The sequence below is a fragment of the Ammospiza nelsoni genome, chromosome 5 (assembly GCF_027579445.1).
Source record: "Ammospiza nelsoni isolate bAmmNel1 chromosome 5, bAmmNel1.pri, whole genome shotgun sequence".
Classification (NCBI taxonomy): domain Eukaryota; kingdom Metazoa; phylum Chordata; class Aves; order Passeriformes; family Passerellidae; genus Ammospiza; species Ammospiza nelsoni.
Genome location: NC_080637.1, coordinates 69,242,285 through 69,255,710, shown reverse-complemented (window position 1 = coordinate 69,255,710; position 13,426 = coordinate 69,242,285). Strand labels below are relative to the sequence as shown.

General features: G+C 39.8%; 1 protein-coding gene across 3 annotated transcripts in view; it reads right to left on the bottom strand.

Moving 5' to 3' along the window:
- ERC1 (ELKS/RAB6-interacting/CAST family member 1) overlaps nucleotides 1-13,426 on the bottom strand; it is a 274,816-nt gene that overhangs the window by 22,671 nt on the left and 238,719 nt on the right. For all 3 annotated transcript variants that reach the window (XM_059471721.1, XM_059471722.1, XM_059471720.1), the window contains one exon: nucleotides 10,080-10,181. In XM_059471721.1, coding sequence (XP_059327704.1) covers nucleotides 10,080-10,181 — 102 coding nt within the window. The remainder of the gene's footprint in view (nucleotides 1-10,079; nucleotides 10,182-13,426) is intronic.

Here is a 13,426-nt window from a genome sequence, read left to right as displayed (position 1 = left end):
TTTAAAAACCTGCAGCTGCCATTTTGAAATAAAGTCTTACAGACACCCCTAAAAGCTGCCTGTTTTTGCAACTGCATCAGTCATCCTTGTCAAAGTTCCTTACACAACTTGCCTTACTCATCAGAATAATGCATCAATGTGGAGGTTGATCATGGATCAACAGCAGCTATCTTTAAGCAAAAGGGAGAAAATAACATTTTTTCATACAGCAAGGGCAATATAAAGTGCCATATATACATTTGGCACTGGCAGGACTGCTGTCATACCCCCTATTAGCCTGAGTGCCTTGTTTGCAGATTTCCACTACAGACCCCTAAAGGGCAGAGTGATGCTGGTGAGTGCTCTTCATTTTGCAATCAAATAATTCAGTAATTTTTCTTAATTTACCCCCAAATCTCTAAATATCTGAGAAAGAAAAAACAAACCTCCATGAAAGTACAGCTACATCAAGAAGAAAATTAAATAGAAGTGACAAGTAATTTCAGGGGTCAGAGTAAACAAAGTGAGGTAAAAATTACAGTGCTTTCGTATTAAAAGTGTAGGTGGAATAAATCTGAAAGCTTCCAAGGAATTAAGAAATTTGAGAAATTATCAAGCTTGCCAGCCTGGTATACACACCATGAGTGTTCATTGTAAATCCTGCACAGCACAAATAAAGAAGGAATGCTGAAAAAAATCCAAGCAGAAACCCAAAGTACCACCAAACACATCCTCAAAACTTCAGATTGGACATAGCAAATATGTTTGGAAAAACAGTGCAGGTAGTCCTTTATCTCCTACCAACCACATCTCTGCCATGTGAGTGTGGAAAATTATTTTCAAACTTTGTTACATACAGTTGCAACTAAGCTACCCAACAAAAGCTACTTCCCAAACTACCACTGCACAGGAGAAGATGGGGCCAAAGATTGTGTAAGCACATATGTTTGTTAAAAAGCAATTATTTCAAAAGGACCTGACAAATCTCTGTATACCTCCCTGTATCTGGGTTTTATTATAGATATTGCCAGACAGGGATATTTTGCCTTTATAGCTAAGAATCTTATGCTGGGAGATATGAAAATAAGCTAAGATAGTGAGTGACACAGTCTGGAAGTATTTGCATGGTAAATTGAATTCTCCCTTCTTGCTCAGACCATTTGTTTTTGTTTGGCAACAAACACAAGGGTTCAACAATAATATTGTAACCACTGAATGCAGTGGAGTTTTATGAGGCATGAATTTGGCTCAGAATGTGCAAAGCCTTCCCAAATTCAGAGCAATTTATCACTGATGTCTTCCCTTCATTATTTTAAATGGAAACAGAAGAAAGTTCTCAAAAAGACACATCTTGACCTCAGTTCAGTTCAGCTCAGTTCACAGATACACAGAGATACTTGGTTTCTTCAGAAGACCCCCACACTAAAGCTCAAGGACAGGCTCAGTATGCTTTAGATTTGTTTTAAAGACAAAAAAAAAAAAAAAAAAGAAGAAAGGTTTAACTCTAACCTTCATAATTTTCTCCCCATAAACCAGAACAATGTACGTGAGGAGCTAAAAGAGATTCTGGCTATTTTGACAGAGCTGTCTTACTCAGTTCCTTTCTGACAAAATCAATGAGGAAATCATTTTTATATAGCAAATGATTTTTGAAATTTTTATACACCATGAACAAATCCCATGGATTAATGATTTCCAGAGTTCACCCTCTTCACCTTGGGAAAAATCCAGACCAGAAAAAAATAACAGAAAAAACAACCCAGGGAAAGGAGTTTTGTCATTAGCTCCCTCTGTTTAAATAAAATCCTTTCCCCATCATGTAGGTGAGGCAGAGAATTGCAGTGGGTTGGTAGGGTTCCTAGAGCACTCAAAAAGAGCAAGTGGTTCTAAAATATTTTTATACATAACAAATCCAGAAGTGCTTTCCATGACACTGGCAACTTTCACTTCTGTGGGCCGTGGAGCAAAGTTGGCAGGGAACCACGAGAGGAACAGCAGGGACTGCTGGAGATCAGAACTGAAATCCTCATGAGAGGGGCCTGTAACTGGACCAAGGGGAAAATGAACCTTCAGGAATGAGATACCTCAGCAGAGCTGAAGGGAGTGTTTGCACACTGCTTGAATTTTACTTGTTTTCTCATTCCCTTCCTTTCCAAAGCAAGGGCAGTCACTCAATCTCTTACCCCTAAATAAACTCATTGCACTGTGCACATCTCACACCTCTTTGTAATTAAAATCTCCTTCACTTGAGCACTTCACCCCTGTAAGTTGTGTTAGTTACCAGGTTAAATATTTGAATAATAAATTAAGTTATAGAAAACTGTGAAACTGGGTAGTCAGACTGATGATACTGACAATTATCATTAAGGGGAAAAAATTATTCCCACAAAGCAAAATTAGTTTAACAACTGTTTGCATCTTGTACATGACACCGTGGATTTAAACAGGATTCTCCTGACCAAACTTTTGTAGGTGCAACTAGGAAAGTTTTGATTTCACAGAATCAGATTTTATGATTCTGTGAAATCAATCTGATTTATTTTCACAGAGTCAGATTTTATACTGATTCCTTCTCTACAAAAATACAGCAGCATGAGAATAAGTAAGAACAACCTGCCTCTGCTTTTAATGCATTCAAGCTTTCCAGCACTTGAAGAGTGAAGCAGCAAGTACCCACATTTCTTGCTGGGCTGTATTTTGTCTATTCCCTCTCCCTGTTATAAGGGATAAAGGCAAAGAGTGTCTCACACTGCTCTGAAAGCAGAGCATGGCAGCAGGGCACTGGCAATGCTGATGGGTCAGGGCTGTGCTCTGCTCTCTGTCCCACTGCCAATGCAAACCAGAAGGCATTTCCTAAGTAGTCTATCAGAGAACACAATCAGGGCTTTTCCTGTTCAGATGAACTATAACCTCCCTGTCTGCAGGTGACAGGAATCTTGGTCTTGTCCTTCTCTAACTCTGGCTCTTCATTCTGCTCTTGCAGCTCTCTACCTGCTTAAAGACACTTTGAAAGGTTTATGAAGGTTTATCTATCTTCAGGAAGTATTTTTGGAGTTGCTTACTCTACATTCAAACACAAAATCCCACGAATAAATACACCTATGGTATAAGTATATACAGTAGTTCTTATCTAAAGAACAATCAGATGTAGTTGGAGAGCCCATAGTGAGCACTCTGTGAGATGGAACTGTAAATCTTGACATGTCCATCAGTCATTATGAACTTCAACAGACAGGAAAATGCAGTGTCTAGATTGGCTACATGCCCTTACTGTTTTTATTTTAGTTACCATTCTCTGGAGCTTATTTTCATAGTTAATGCACTGGAAAGCAGGTTTGGGCTTGATTCTTTTTCTAACATTGTCCATCTCCCCTCTCCCTCAGTTTTTTTCCTCCTAAATGACAACTGAAAGGGTTTGGCTGCAGCTGCTGTTCCTGTGTCTCTGAGTGTCCTGTCTAGGAGTGCCAGAATCACTGGGAAATAGTAGAGAATATCACACAAACTGCAAGGAATAACTCTCCTAGAAGTGGCCAGAAACAAGAATGTCTGAGTGCAGAATTCCTACTTGCTACAAAGACCAAGCCACTAGTGGAAGATTATGTTCAGCTGCAAATCAAAAGAGAAAATAAGACACAGACCTGGCATAATCTCATCTGGCAGAAATGAATGATGGCCTTGTTGCAATTGTTTTGCTGAAAAGCACAAATCTCTACAAAAAGAAGCCAGCCATCTGTTTTGAATGTTTTAGACTGTAAGTATCTACTTGTGTTCTTCTTTGATCTGTAAGAATAATAGGAAGACAGTGATACAGTCCAGTTGCACCTCTGTTGTGAGTGTTTAATTCATCCCAGAGCTGCAGATTACAAAATTCCATCTGGAAATTTCAGTTTTATCATTCTGGGATCAGAAAGAAGATGAACAGTGTATCAAGATCAGTTCTTTTGTGCTCATAGATATAACATTCTTGGACAGAGAATACATTCTTCTAACAGAAATTAGTTATTAACAGCAAAATAATAGGTTTAAAAAAAACAAACAAGCTAGCAGAAGAATTGTTCCCCACAAAAAGAAAAGGACCAGAGTGGAAGCTGACTTTGTCTCAAGGAAAGCATTCTTCTCTATCCCTCCTAAGGATAAATTAGTTACATCATCTTATTTGAGTTCATCACATTAGGGTTCTTACTAAAAGGCTGCCCATCCAAAATGGGGGAGTGAAGAACCCTGAATGTCACCAATACACCCAAACAAATCCAGCCCCTCTCTCTCTCTCTGTCAGGACATGTTTAAGCAATGCAAGATTATCTCATGTGGCTGCCTTCAAATTTTGCACAGGGTATGTCTCCAAGGCAAGCACAAGACACTTTCACAATGCTTTTACAGACCTGGATAAAGAATTGTAACAATGTCATTATTATACTACACAATTAGTTTGTAGATTTTTAGAGAGGGGAAGAAATGGCTCTTCAGAAGAGAAGAGATGACAGTAAAGAACAAGAGACAGTGGTCTAAAGAGCTTTGTCCAGCGTGCTGGAATGGCAGCTCCTTGAAAATATAGGTTATTTTCCCTTTTCTTGGGAAGGAAGAGGATCTTGGAAAAAAAGTAAGATGCAGTAAAAGAGTCAGCTACCAATCTAACACAATTTCAGGAACAATTTCAAAATGAGGTATTAGAATCTCCATCATATCATTTTAACAAGGCAATTTCCAAATCTCACGCAGTAATAATACCTAGCACTTATACAGCACTTTTCCCAAGCAGAACTTGCACTTTTACAAAAATTTCAGCTCATTTTACAATTAGAGAATTTGAGACAGGGAGAAAGAGAACAAGTGAGTGGTTGGAGATGATGCCAGGAAAGAATTTATCTTCTGAATCGTGGTCTAGTACTGTGTCCAGTAAATTACAATGTAATATGAGTCAGGCATGAAGGCCTGGTGGTTTTGACCATTTTGCATGATCTAACAATGAAAAAGACCAGACTGAAAATAAATCCAGTCAAAAGGCTTATGAGGTCACAGTGTAGTGAGTGACAATACTGAGAACCTCAGAAGTGTGACAGCAGGACAAGCAGTTCTGTACAAAATGTGGATTGTGGAGGGAAGCTCACATTTATGTAGTGAATTAATGCCCTGTGGAATTTAAACATGGAACTCACCATGAAAAACTATTTACTTCACTAAAAGAAATCAGAAATAAATAATGTAGAAAAAAATTTTCAATGTTCTCCTCAAACTTCACAAAGTACAGGCACTTTTAGTGTTGTAGTGATCCCAATGAAAACTTCCAGTAGTTTGTTTGCTCTGGTAAAGATTACATTAAACCTTGAGATGACCCAAATATTTTCCTGTAATGACTTACTCCTCTTTCCACCACAGACATCACCGCTGAAATCTGAAGTGTTAAATTTTGTGAGTGCCTTCAGTACTCAACTCACAATACTCAGTGCTTCTGAGTTAAAATCTGTCAAACTCAAATATTGAAGAAAAATGTCACAAAGAGCCTTTTTGTCTTGTAATATTTTTAGGGTAATAGGAATTGCCAATATTTTCATTGTCTTGAAATATCCCCATTTTTATGCATTCTAGTTCCATGCTTTTGATCATTCCACCATTGCTCTAATAAGTATTATAATTATTTTCAGTTAACGAATGGATGAAGCAGATTTCTGAACCACACACACATTTTCTCCCATTTTAGGCTGTGCTTCACAAGAGAACTGGATGAATTGAGCAGCTTTGGGAATCTCTGTATGGAAGCTTTGCTTTACCTCCCTCACACAGCACACACCTGGCACAGATTTACAAGAATAAACACCCACACCCCTATCCTTTTGCATGTATTAGACCTCCTAAGGTGTAAATTCATATTATTCTTGATAAAAGTGAGTGATAACTAATTAAACCGTTGGCCTGAGCAGTTTAGCATTTGAGAAAGGACAAAGAGCATCCTCGTGTGAAATCACACTGGAATGGACTGGGCTGTAGAGGAGGATGGAGCTCCATCTGGGGAATAAAAGGAGTCATAAGAAATTCACACAGCAAGGAAATGAGCTGAGGGAAAAATGCTAGGAAAAACTATTTCAGGATGAAAGATGGTATTTACATTGAACTATAAACTGAAATGTAAACTACCATCCTCAGAAATTACAGGGAGGGTGCAGATGTTTATGAACAGTGATCCATTTCAGGGGAGCTCTATCTGATAATGCTGTCATGTACAGACTTGGCATAATTAAATATTAAATTCAGACAATTCCAGAATGCTGGAGGGGAAAAGCCTTAAGACCTAAACCATAAAAATAAAAGAATGTAGTTAACTATTGTACACAGTTTTTTGTCTCCATTTAATCTTCAGTATTGACCAGAGGTAATGGCATCCACAGACCTGAAGGAACTTTAAAAAACAAACTTATTGCCAAGTCCTATGCTATTAATTACACTTTATCATTGTAATACATAAATTTAATTTAACACATGGAGGTTAGGGACTCTGTAACTTACATCATCTTAGCTTTTACAAAGAGAATAAGGACTTTTTTTTTTTTTTAATGAACATGGAATATCACAGTAAAAACATGTACTCTGTTGGGAATAACTGGCTTGGGAAGCATCCATCACCTTTATACCTTCCCTGCTGATGTATGCATGACAATGTCGAGGCTGACAAGTTTCTCTGATGAGATGAGGGGAAGGCAAGGCTGCAGGCCGACTCATTATTTTGACTGGGATACTCTGTAACAGCTTTCTTCAGGAAAGTGCCTCAAACTGGAGACATAAGCAGTTTTTAATGTCAACCACCCATTAATTCAGAAAACTATGAAAAACCATACTCTTAGCACAGTTGCATTCTTAAATGCATCAGCACATGGGAGAGGAAAGAGAAGAGATCTTTCTCAGTGTTTTCTACACAAACTCCATGCTTGCTCCAGAAGGAAAATCAGAATTATTCCTACCTTCACAGTGAGTGTCCTCTTCCTTTTCATCATTCACTTACCTGCTCTCCCCTGTGTAATTTCTGTGCTGCAGCTGATCTTTACAAGCATCACCTCTAAAACTTTTAACAACACACACGAGCGTACAACCATTGCGGGAGCGGTGATTCAAAAAGAATGTGAAATCAACAGCGAGTGCAAATTAATGAAGCACTTTATCAATTTGTCCACTGAAGAGATTTTCTCAGCTCAGACCCCAAGGCATGAAATTCAAGTTTGACACTGCCACAGTTGGATTAAAATTTTCAGATGGTTGGCTTGAAAAGAGGGATTTGATCTATGCAGACAGACTGTAAGTCTGTAGTTAATTGAGCAAGTGCAAGAGATGAGAGTGCCTTATTCTCTCATGAATGTTTTACAAATCTAATACAAAGCAATAATTTTCAGAAATGCAAGGGTCCAGGATTTCCACAGAAATTTTCAGTTTTCTTTCAAGTAACTAATATGAAAAAATCAACTTCTTAGAAAAAAGTGCACACAAAATGACGTGAAATATTTTTTTCTTAAAAGGATAAGTGAAGAAGGAAAAAGTTTCATATAGATTTTAAAATACTGTCATCAGTCCTTTAAAATACTTAAAGTACTTCAGAGAAACATATTCTGCTTTAAAACTGATACTCCAAGGCATAAATTAATCCTGTGTACTGTAGGGTAATAATCAGAACCTGACTCCTGGCCAGTAAGAGGTTTTTTTTCTAAAGAACAGGCTTGGGGAGCAGGCTCTGTTCTGTGCACTGCCTTCCCTTTTGGAAATGGGCATTGTTGTGGGGACAATTTGACAGCACAAAAGAAAAAATTGTGGACGTGGACACAGAGAAACAAAACATACTTTGAATGAAAAACAGCTCCTAATTCCTCCCCCACTGTTTTGCAAGAATGAGGGAGATGGAAGGGAGAGAGGAAGGTTCAGGGGATATTCCTCTGTGCCTTCACATTTATAGACAATTCATACTCCTAGTCCATCTAGAGAATGCTGTACTGTGAGTTGATAAATATCTGTGACTAGTTAGGTCAGCGTGCACGGCAGCAATCTCTGCAGCAGATCTCCACATGCTCAAAACCTTCAGAAGGAACATTATCTTCAGGAGGAACATTATCCTGGAGCACATTCTTTACAAACCAGAATCGAAAAAGCACACATAGGTTTGGCTAGGGCGCAAACTGCTTTGAAAATAATCCCACTGAAAACATTTCCTCCATGAAGCCAATGATAAACGACACGAAAGACATTTCCTGCTCTTTCGTACTTGCACAGAAACTCAATTACATGCCCTGGGAAGCTCTCCCCACAACATGGTGAAACAAGGAGAGGATGATTGGAAGAGGAAAATCACAAACTGCACAAAAACACACGAGAAACACCCTCATGCAGGGACATGGGAGCAAGGGGAGGGAGCACAGGCAGGTTTGACACAAAGCACAGCAGTGAGGGTGGGAGTGACTGTCGGAAACTCTTCTGTTGGCAGGAGAGGTTGGTTCTCACCGTTCTGAACAAAATGGCTGAGCTAAGAGCATCTGACTGGTTATGCCCAAATACCCTCCTCCTCATCCTAGAGGTGCACAGGAAAGCCCCAGAGCAGCATGGGAATGAAATAAAGAGTTGGTTAGTATTTAAAGCACATAAAGTACAAACAGTAGTACAAAGCGTTTCTATTCCTTATGCAGTATCCTGAGCCTCCTTGAGGTACAGCCTTCTCTGCTCCCTTGGAGGCTTTGTCAGCTTTCAAAATGCCCCTTTGCAAAGGGGAAGGGCAATCAGAGCCTCCTCCCACCCCCTCTCCTCCCTACTGCCCTTCCCTGTGGGGTCTTTGCAAGAATTTCTATAAATGTCTAAATTTTATTTCATCTGTGAATGCTACGCTGCCTTTATTTGCAAGCATGTACTAAAGTTTCATGCTAGAAATGGTTTCAGCTCTCTGTAAACTTCAGAGTAGAAGCAACAGATATTCTAACACTTGCACCAAATTAAGATTAGGAAATCCATTTAATTTTCACTATTAACAATTTCACTCTCCTGAAAAAGGAGAGTGAAACACCAACATCTTCCAAAAACACTGCAGAAAATTCAAGCCAGTCAACATACAGTTGAGGAAGGTATTAAATTAAGATGTAAAGAGAAGTTTCCTTGAAAATCAGAGTTTTTCTGTTTATTTGGTTGTATATACCCCTTCTTGTTTTCTGATGCAGACATGAAAGGAGATTTCTCAAGATCTATTTTTGCAGGGTGAATAAGTAATTGGCTTTTGCCATTTTCCTCTTGTACCTTACTCATTATTTCTGTGTTTCACTAAGCTGGCACTTAAAGGTCTAGAGAGATATGCTTTCCTTCATATCTCACCAATTTCTACATGAGTCAGAGGGCAAGGAGAAGCATTCCTTCCCTCCGTTGAGGCAGTGATTAATGATGGCTAATATTTTAATTAAACTGCAGTGGATGAGATTACAACATGGGATGTGCAATTATGTTGGCATTTTCTGTGCTACCCAAGGGATGGTTAATCTCTCTAATAGTTATCAAGCACACGGCTCCTGTGCTTTGTAAATGCCACAGGAGGCTCCTCACTGCTTTGGAGATGGTAAATTGATTTTCCTTCAGTTCATGGCCCATTGAGTTTGTGAGGGAGCAGTCTGTGCTCATTTGGCACCAGGGCTGGGATTTCCTCATGGGAAATTGAGGGAATTGCTTGTATGCAATCCACAGATCAGAAAGCTGATCCTGGAGCAGGATTTCCTGCTACTGAAGACAAGAAACAGTCCTGGACACTCCACACACTCAAGCTACTAAAATCTGAGTATGTCACACAGGATTCGAGTCTTGCATTTTAGGAGAGTAAAGTTTTTGTTCCCTTTTGCTCCTTTTCAATGTACCTCCTCCTCTCCACCCACCTAACAACAGCTTGGTACCAGGAATTGTTCATTCAGGAGCATTCAGGAGTTTGCACAAAGCCAACACAACAGCAACACCCAGTTCTGGTTTATAACTCCATTCTGGAATGCTACTTTTGTTCCAAAGCACTGCAAGCATGTCATGGGAAACTACTTATGACACAAAATCATCAGCCCTCACAGCAAAAATTACTTTACAAACAAAAAAGAGAGAGACATTACCTGGTCAGGGGAGGGCTTGTGGTTGGTTTGGTTGGAATGGGATGAGGATTTCAGGTGGTCATCCTCATAGTTGTCAGCCATCAGCTTCATACGGTTCTGAGTCTGTTCAAAAAAAGCAAGAAAAAAGAATCTCAGTCTACTTTCTAATGTTATCATGGAGACTAAAGGGAACAGGGCACTTACACAAGTGCATATCCAAAATCCATACATGGGAATAAACAAGACACATGCCTAAACATCAGTTGGTATTACCACAGAGAATTGGTAAAAACTGTGGAGACACATTCCAGCCTGTTCCCTTTAAGGCTAAATTAGTTGTGCAATTAGGTGGATAATCTGACTTGTATCTATTAAAATTGTGCTGTACAAGAAATTAATTTCTTCTTAGAGATTCTTGGGATTAAGATTCAGACACCAACTTGGAGAGTAATTCAATGAAAACATGAGTTAGGTGTCCCTAAGTCAATTAAAAAAAACACAAACAATGAAGCCCTCAGAAAGTATTTAAAAACCAAAAAGTGCACAAGCTGAAAATAGGTTATTACTTAAGAAGTCCATCCAGTTTCAATATGCAAATCAGTTTTCAACTGATATATCAAAGAACAAAAAAATTCTGAGACTGGTCAGAAAAATGTTAATGATAACATTTATAATTATATAACATATAATAATTAATAATGTAATAATTATATAATAATATAACATCTATATATAGAATAATATATAACATATAATAATTATAATATATATAATTATAAAAGCCATCCTGTGAGGAAATTAAAAAGTTAATAAACAGACACTGAGAAGAAAAAGTGTCATAATGAAGGCTTATAAGATTAAAAACTGGACACAGTCAAGTAAAGGATTAGCAAAGTATGAAACAAATGTTTTTGTTTTTCTTCAACTTCTTAGGACATCTGCAGTTCCGGAAGAAATAGGATTCTGAAAAACACACTGCAGAAAATAAACTGTGTAAGAATAAATGGAACTTAACGATACCATTCTAGGTGAGCAATTGCAAAGAACATTAGAAAGCCCTTTTAACAGACTACCCTGGAATGAGGTCCCTGAACACCCACAGACACAAATCAGGAAAGAAATGCACCTGGCAGAGTGTCCCAGCTCCCCATCCAGGCAGCAGGGACACCCTGTGGGCAGCCCAAGGGGCTGGGTGAGCGTCCTGCACAGCCAAGTGCTGCCTCCCTTGGCATTTTCTGGGTACCAGGGGCATTGGGAACTCACACATGGAGCAGGCCCAGAAGGGACTGATGGCATTTCTGCTCCCAGCTCAGAAGGCACAAAGAGCCCCACTTTGAGCTTTGGGAAATTTTGTATTCTAAGGAAATCAAAAGGCTACCCTGACCTACACTGGATATGATACAGAGCAAATTATCTACAGCTAGACATATAAAATCATCAGACATGCACTAAAATGAAATGTCTTAAATGAAAGCTCAAAGCTGACAGAAATGCCAGCTGTGGAGTCAATCCCTTCATAACTCCATGGTTTCTCACTGAAAACTCTGAGTTTAATGAGCATCTCGAAGCTAGAGAATGCACATTCTACTTCTCTCTATTCAGATCATGAGAGAAGGTCCAGGCTTTGAATCTGGATTTGATTTTATTTTGGAATAATTTAACAAAAGCTAATAGTAAATTGAGCTTAAGCAATAAGCAATGTCATCATGTAAAATTTTCATATTGTTTGCTCTGCTTTGTCAAGCAAGTTTTGAATTCCAAGTCTGACTCATCTTTCATAAATCACTACTTGAAACATGCTACATTAATCCTTAAACAACCAGTTTATCATAAAGGCACTTCTTAATATTTATTATTTCATTATATTTAAGGTTGCCTCTTCAACAGTTTCTTCTTTGCAATGAGAACAATTGATTCTAAACAATTTCACATTTCCTGGGAAATTTACTGTTTTGATAATAAATAAAAAATTCTTACATGACTTTCAGAGTGTGTGTGTGTGAAGAAAAGCTATTGAAACCCAGATGTTTAGCAGAATGATGGTACAGCACATTAACTGTCCTGAGAGAAAACACAGCTCTTCTCAGATAGAGGCAGCATGTTTTATATTAAAAAATAAAACAAACCCAAACAAACTATGTTAGCTGGTACAGGTAGAGAAGAATATAAGCATTGCAGAGATCACAGACTGGGTCAGGCTGGAAGGGTCACAATGGGTTATCAGGTCCCCTCCCTGCTCAAGCAGAGCACAGGGCACAGGATTGCCTCCAGAGGGGTCTGGAATATTCCCAGTGAAGGAGACTCCACACCCCCTCTGGACAATCTGTTCAGTGCATGATCACTGCACAGGAAAGAAGTTCTTCCTCATGTCCAGGAGAGCTGGGTCCATCCCTTGAGCCCTCCCTGCAGACACTGACAGACATTGCTGAGGTCCCCTCTCCTTTGTCTCCTCTTGAGGCTGAACAGGCCCAGCTCCCTCTGCCTGTCCTTCCAAGGGAGATGCTCCAGTCCTTTCATCATCTCTGTCACTCTCCACTGGACCCACTCCAGGAGCTCTGTGTCCCTCTTGTCCTGAGGAGCCCAGAACAGGACACAGCCCTCACCCATGCTGCTGGCAGTGCTCTTCCTCATGTACCCCAGGACAGCCCTGGCCTTCCTGGCTCTCAGGACACACTGCTGGCTCATGCAGAGCTTGTTGTCCTCCAGGACCCCCAGGACCCTCTCCTCAGAGCTGCTTTCCAGCAGGTTGGCCCCACACCTTATCTCTGTTGAGCCTGGCTATGCCTTCATCCCACTTCAAATCTATTTTAAAGCTCTCTCAATGAGCCAAGCTGAGTCCTGAGCCAAGATCCCTTTTCCCTTCTGATACAGGTGGACCCCATTTGCTGCCAGGAAGCTCAGAGTTGTATAAATTCACCCAGGATCAAAAACCACAAAATGCTGCTGTTTACACCACTCTCGAAGCAGGTGTGCATCTGCATGACTTTCCTGTTTCTTGCTCCATCATTCCCTGCAATGGCAGCACAGAAGAGAACACAATGTGTGCTCCAGATCCCTTGGCCAGTTTTCCCAAGGTTCTGAGGCCTCTCCTCATTTTCCTTTTCCTTTTTGCTGGGACTTTGTTACTGCCCACTCAGAAAACCATAAGAGGGTAACAATGAGTGGGCTGCACCAGGCTGGGAAGTTTCCTGGTGATGTCCCTTACCCAGGCCTCAGGGAAGCCACACACCTCCCTCTGGGCTGGGTCTGGTCAGCAAAAAGCACAGAGTCCCCAAGAGAGAATTTTGAAGTCAAATTGAAGAGGTTATGTGCTTCTGTCACTTCAATTCAAGTAGAATGTACTATTAATACTGGGCAGCAGCTATTGA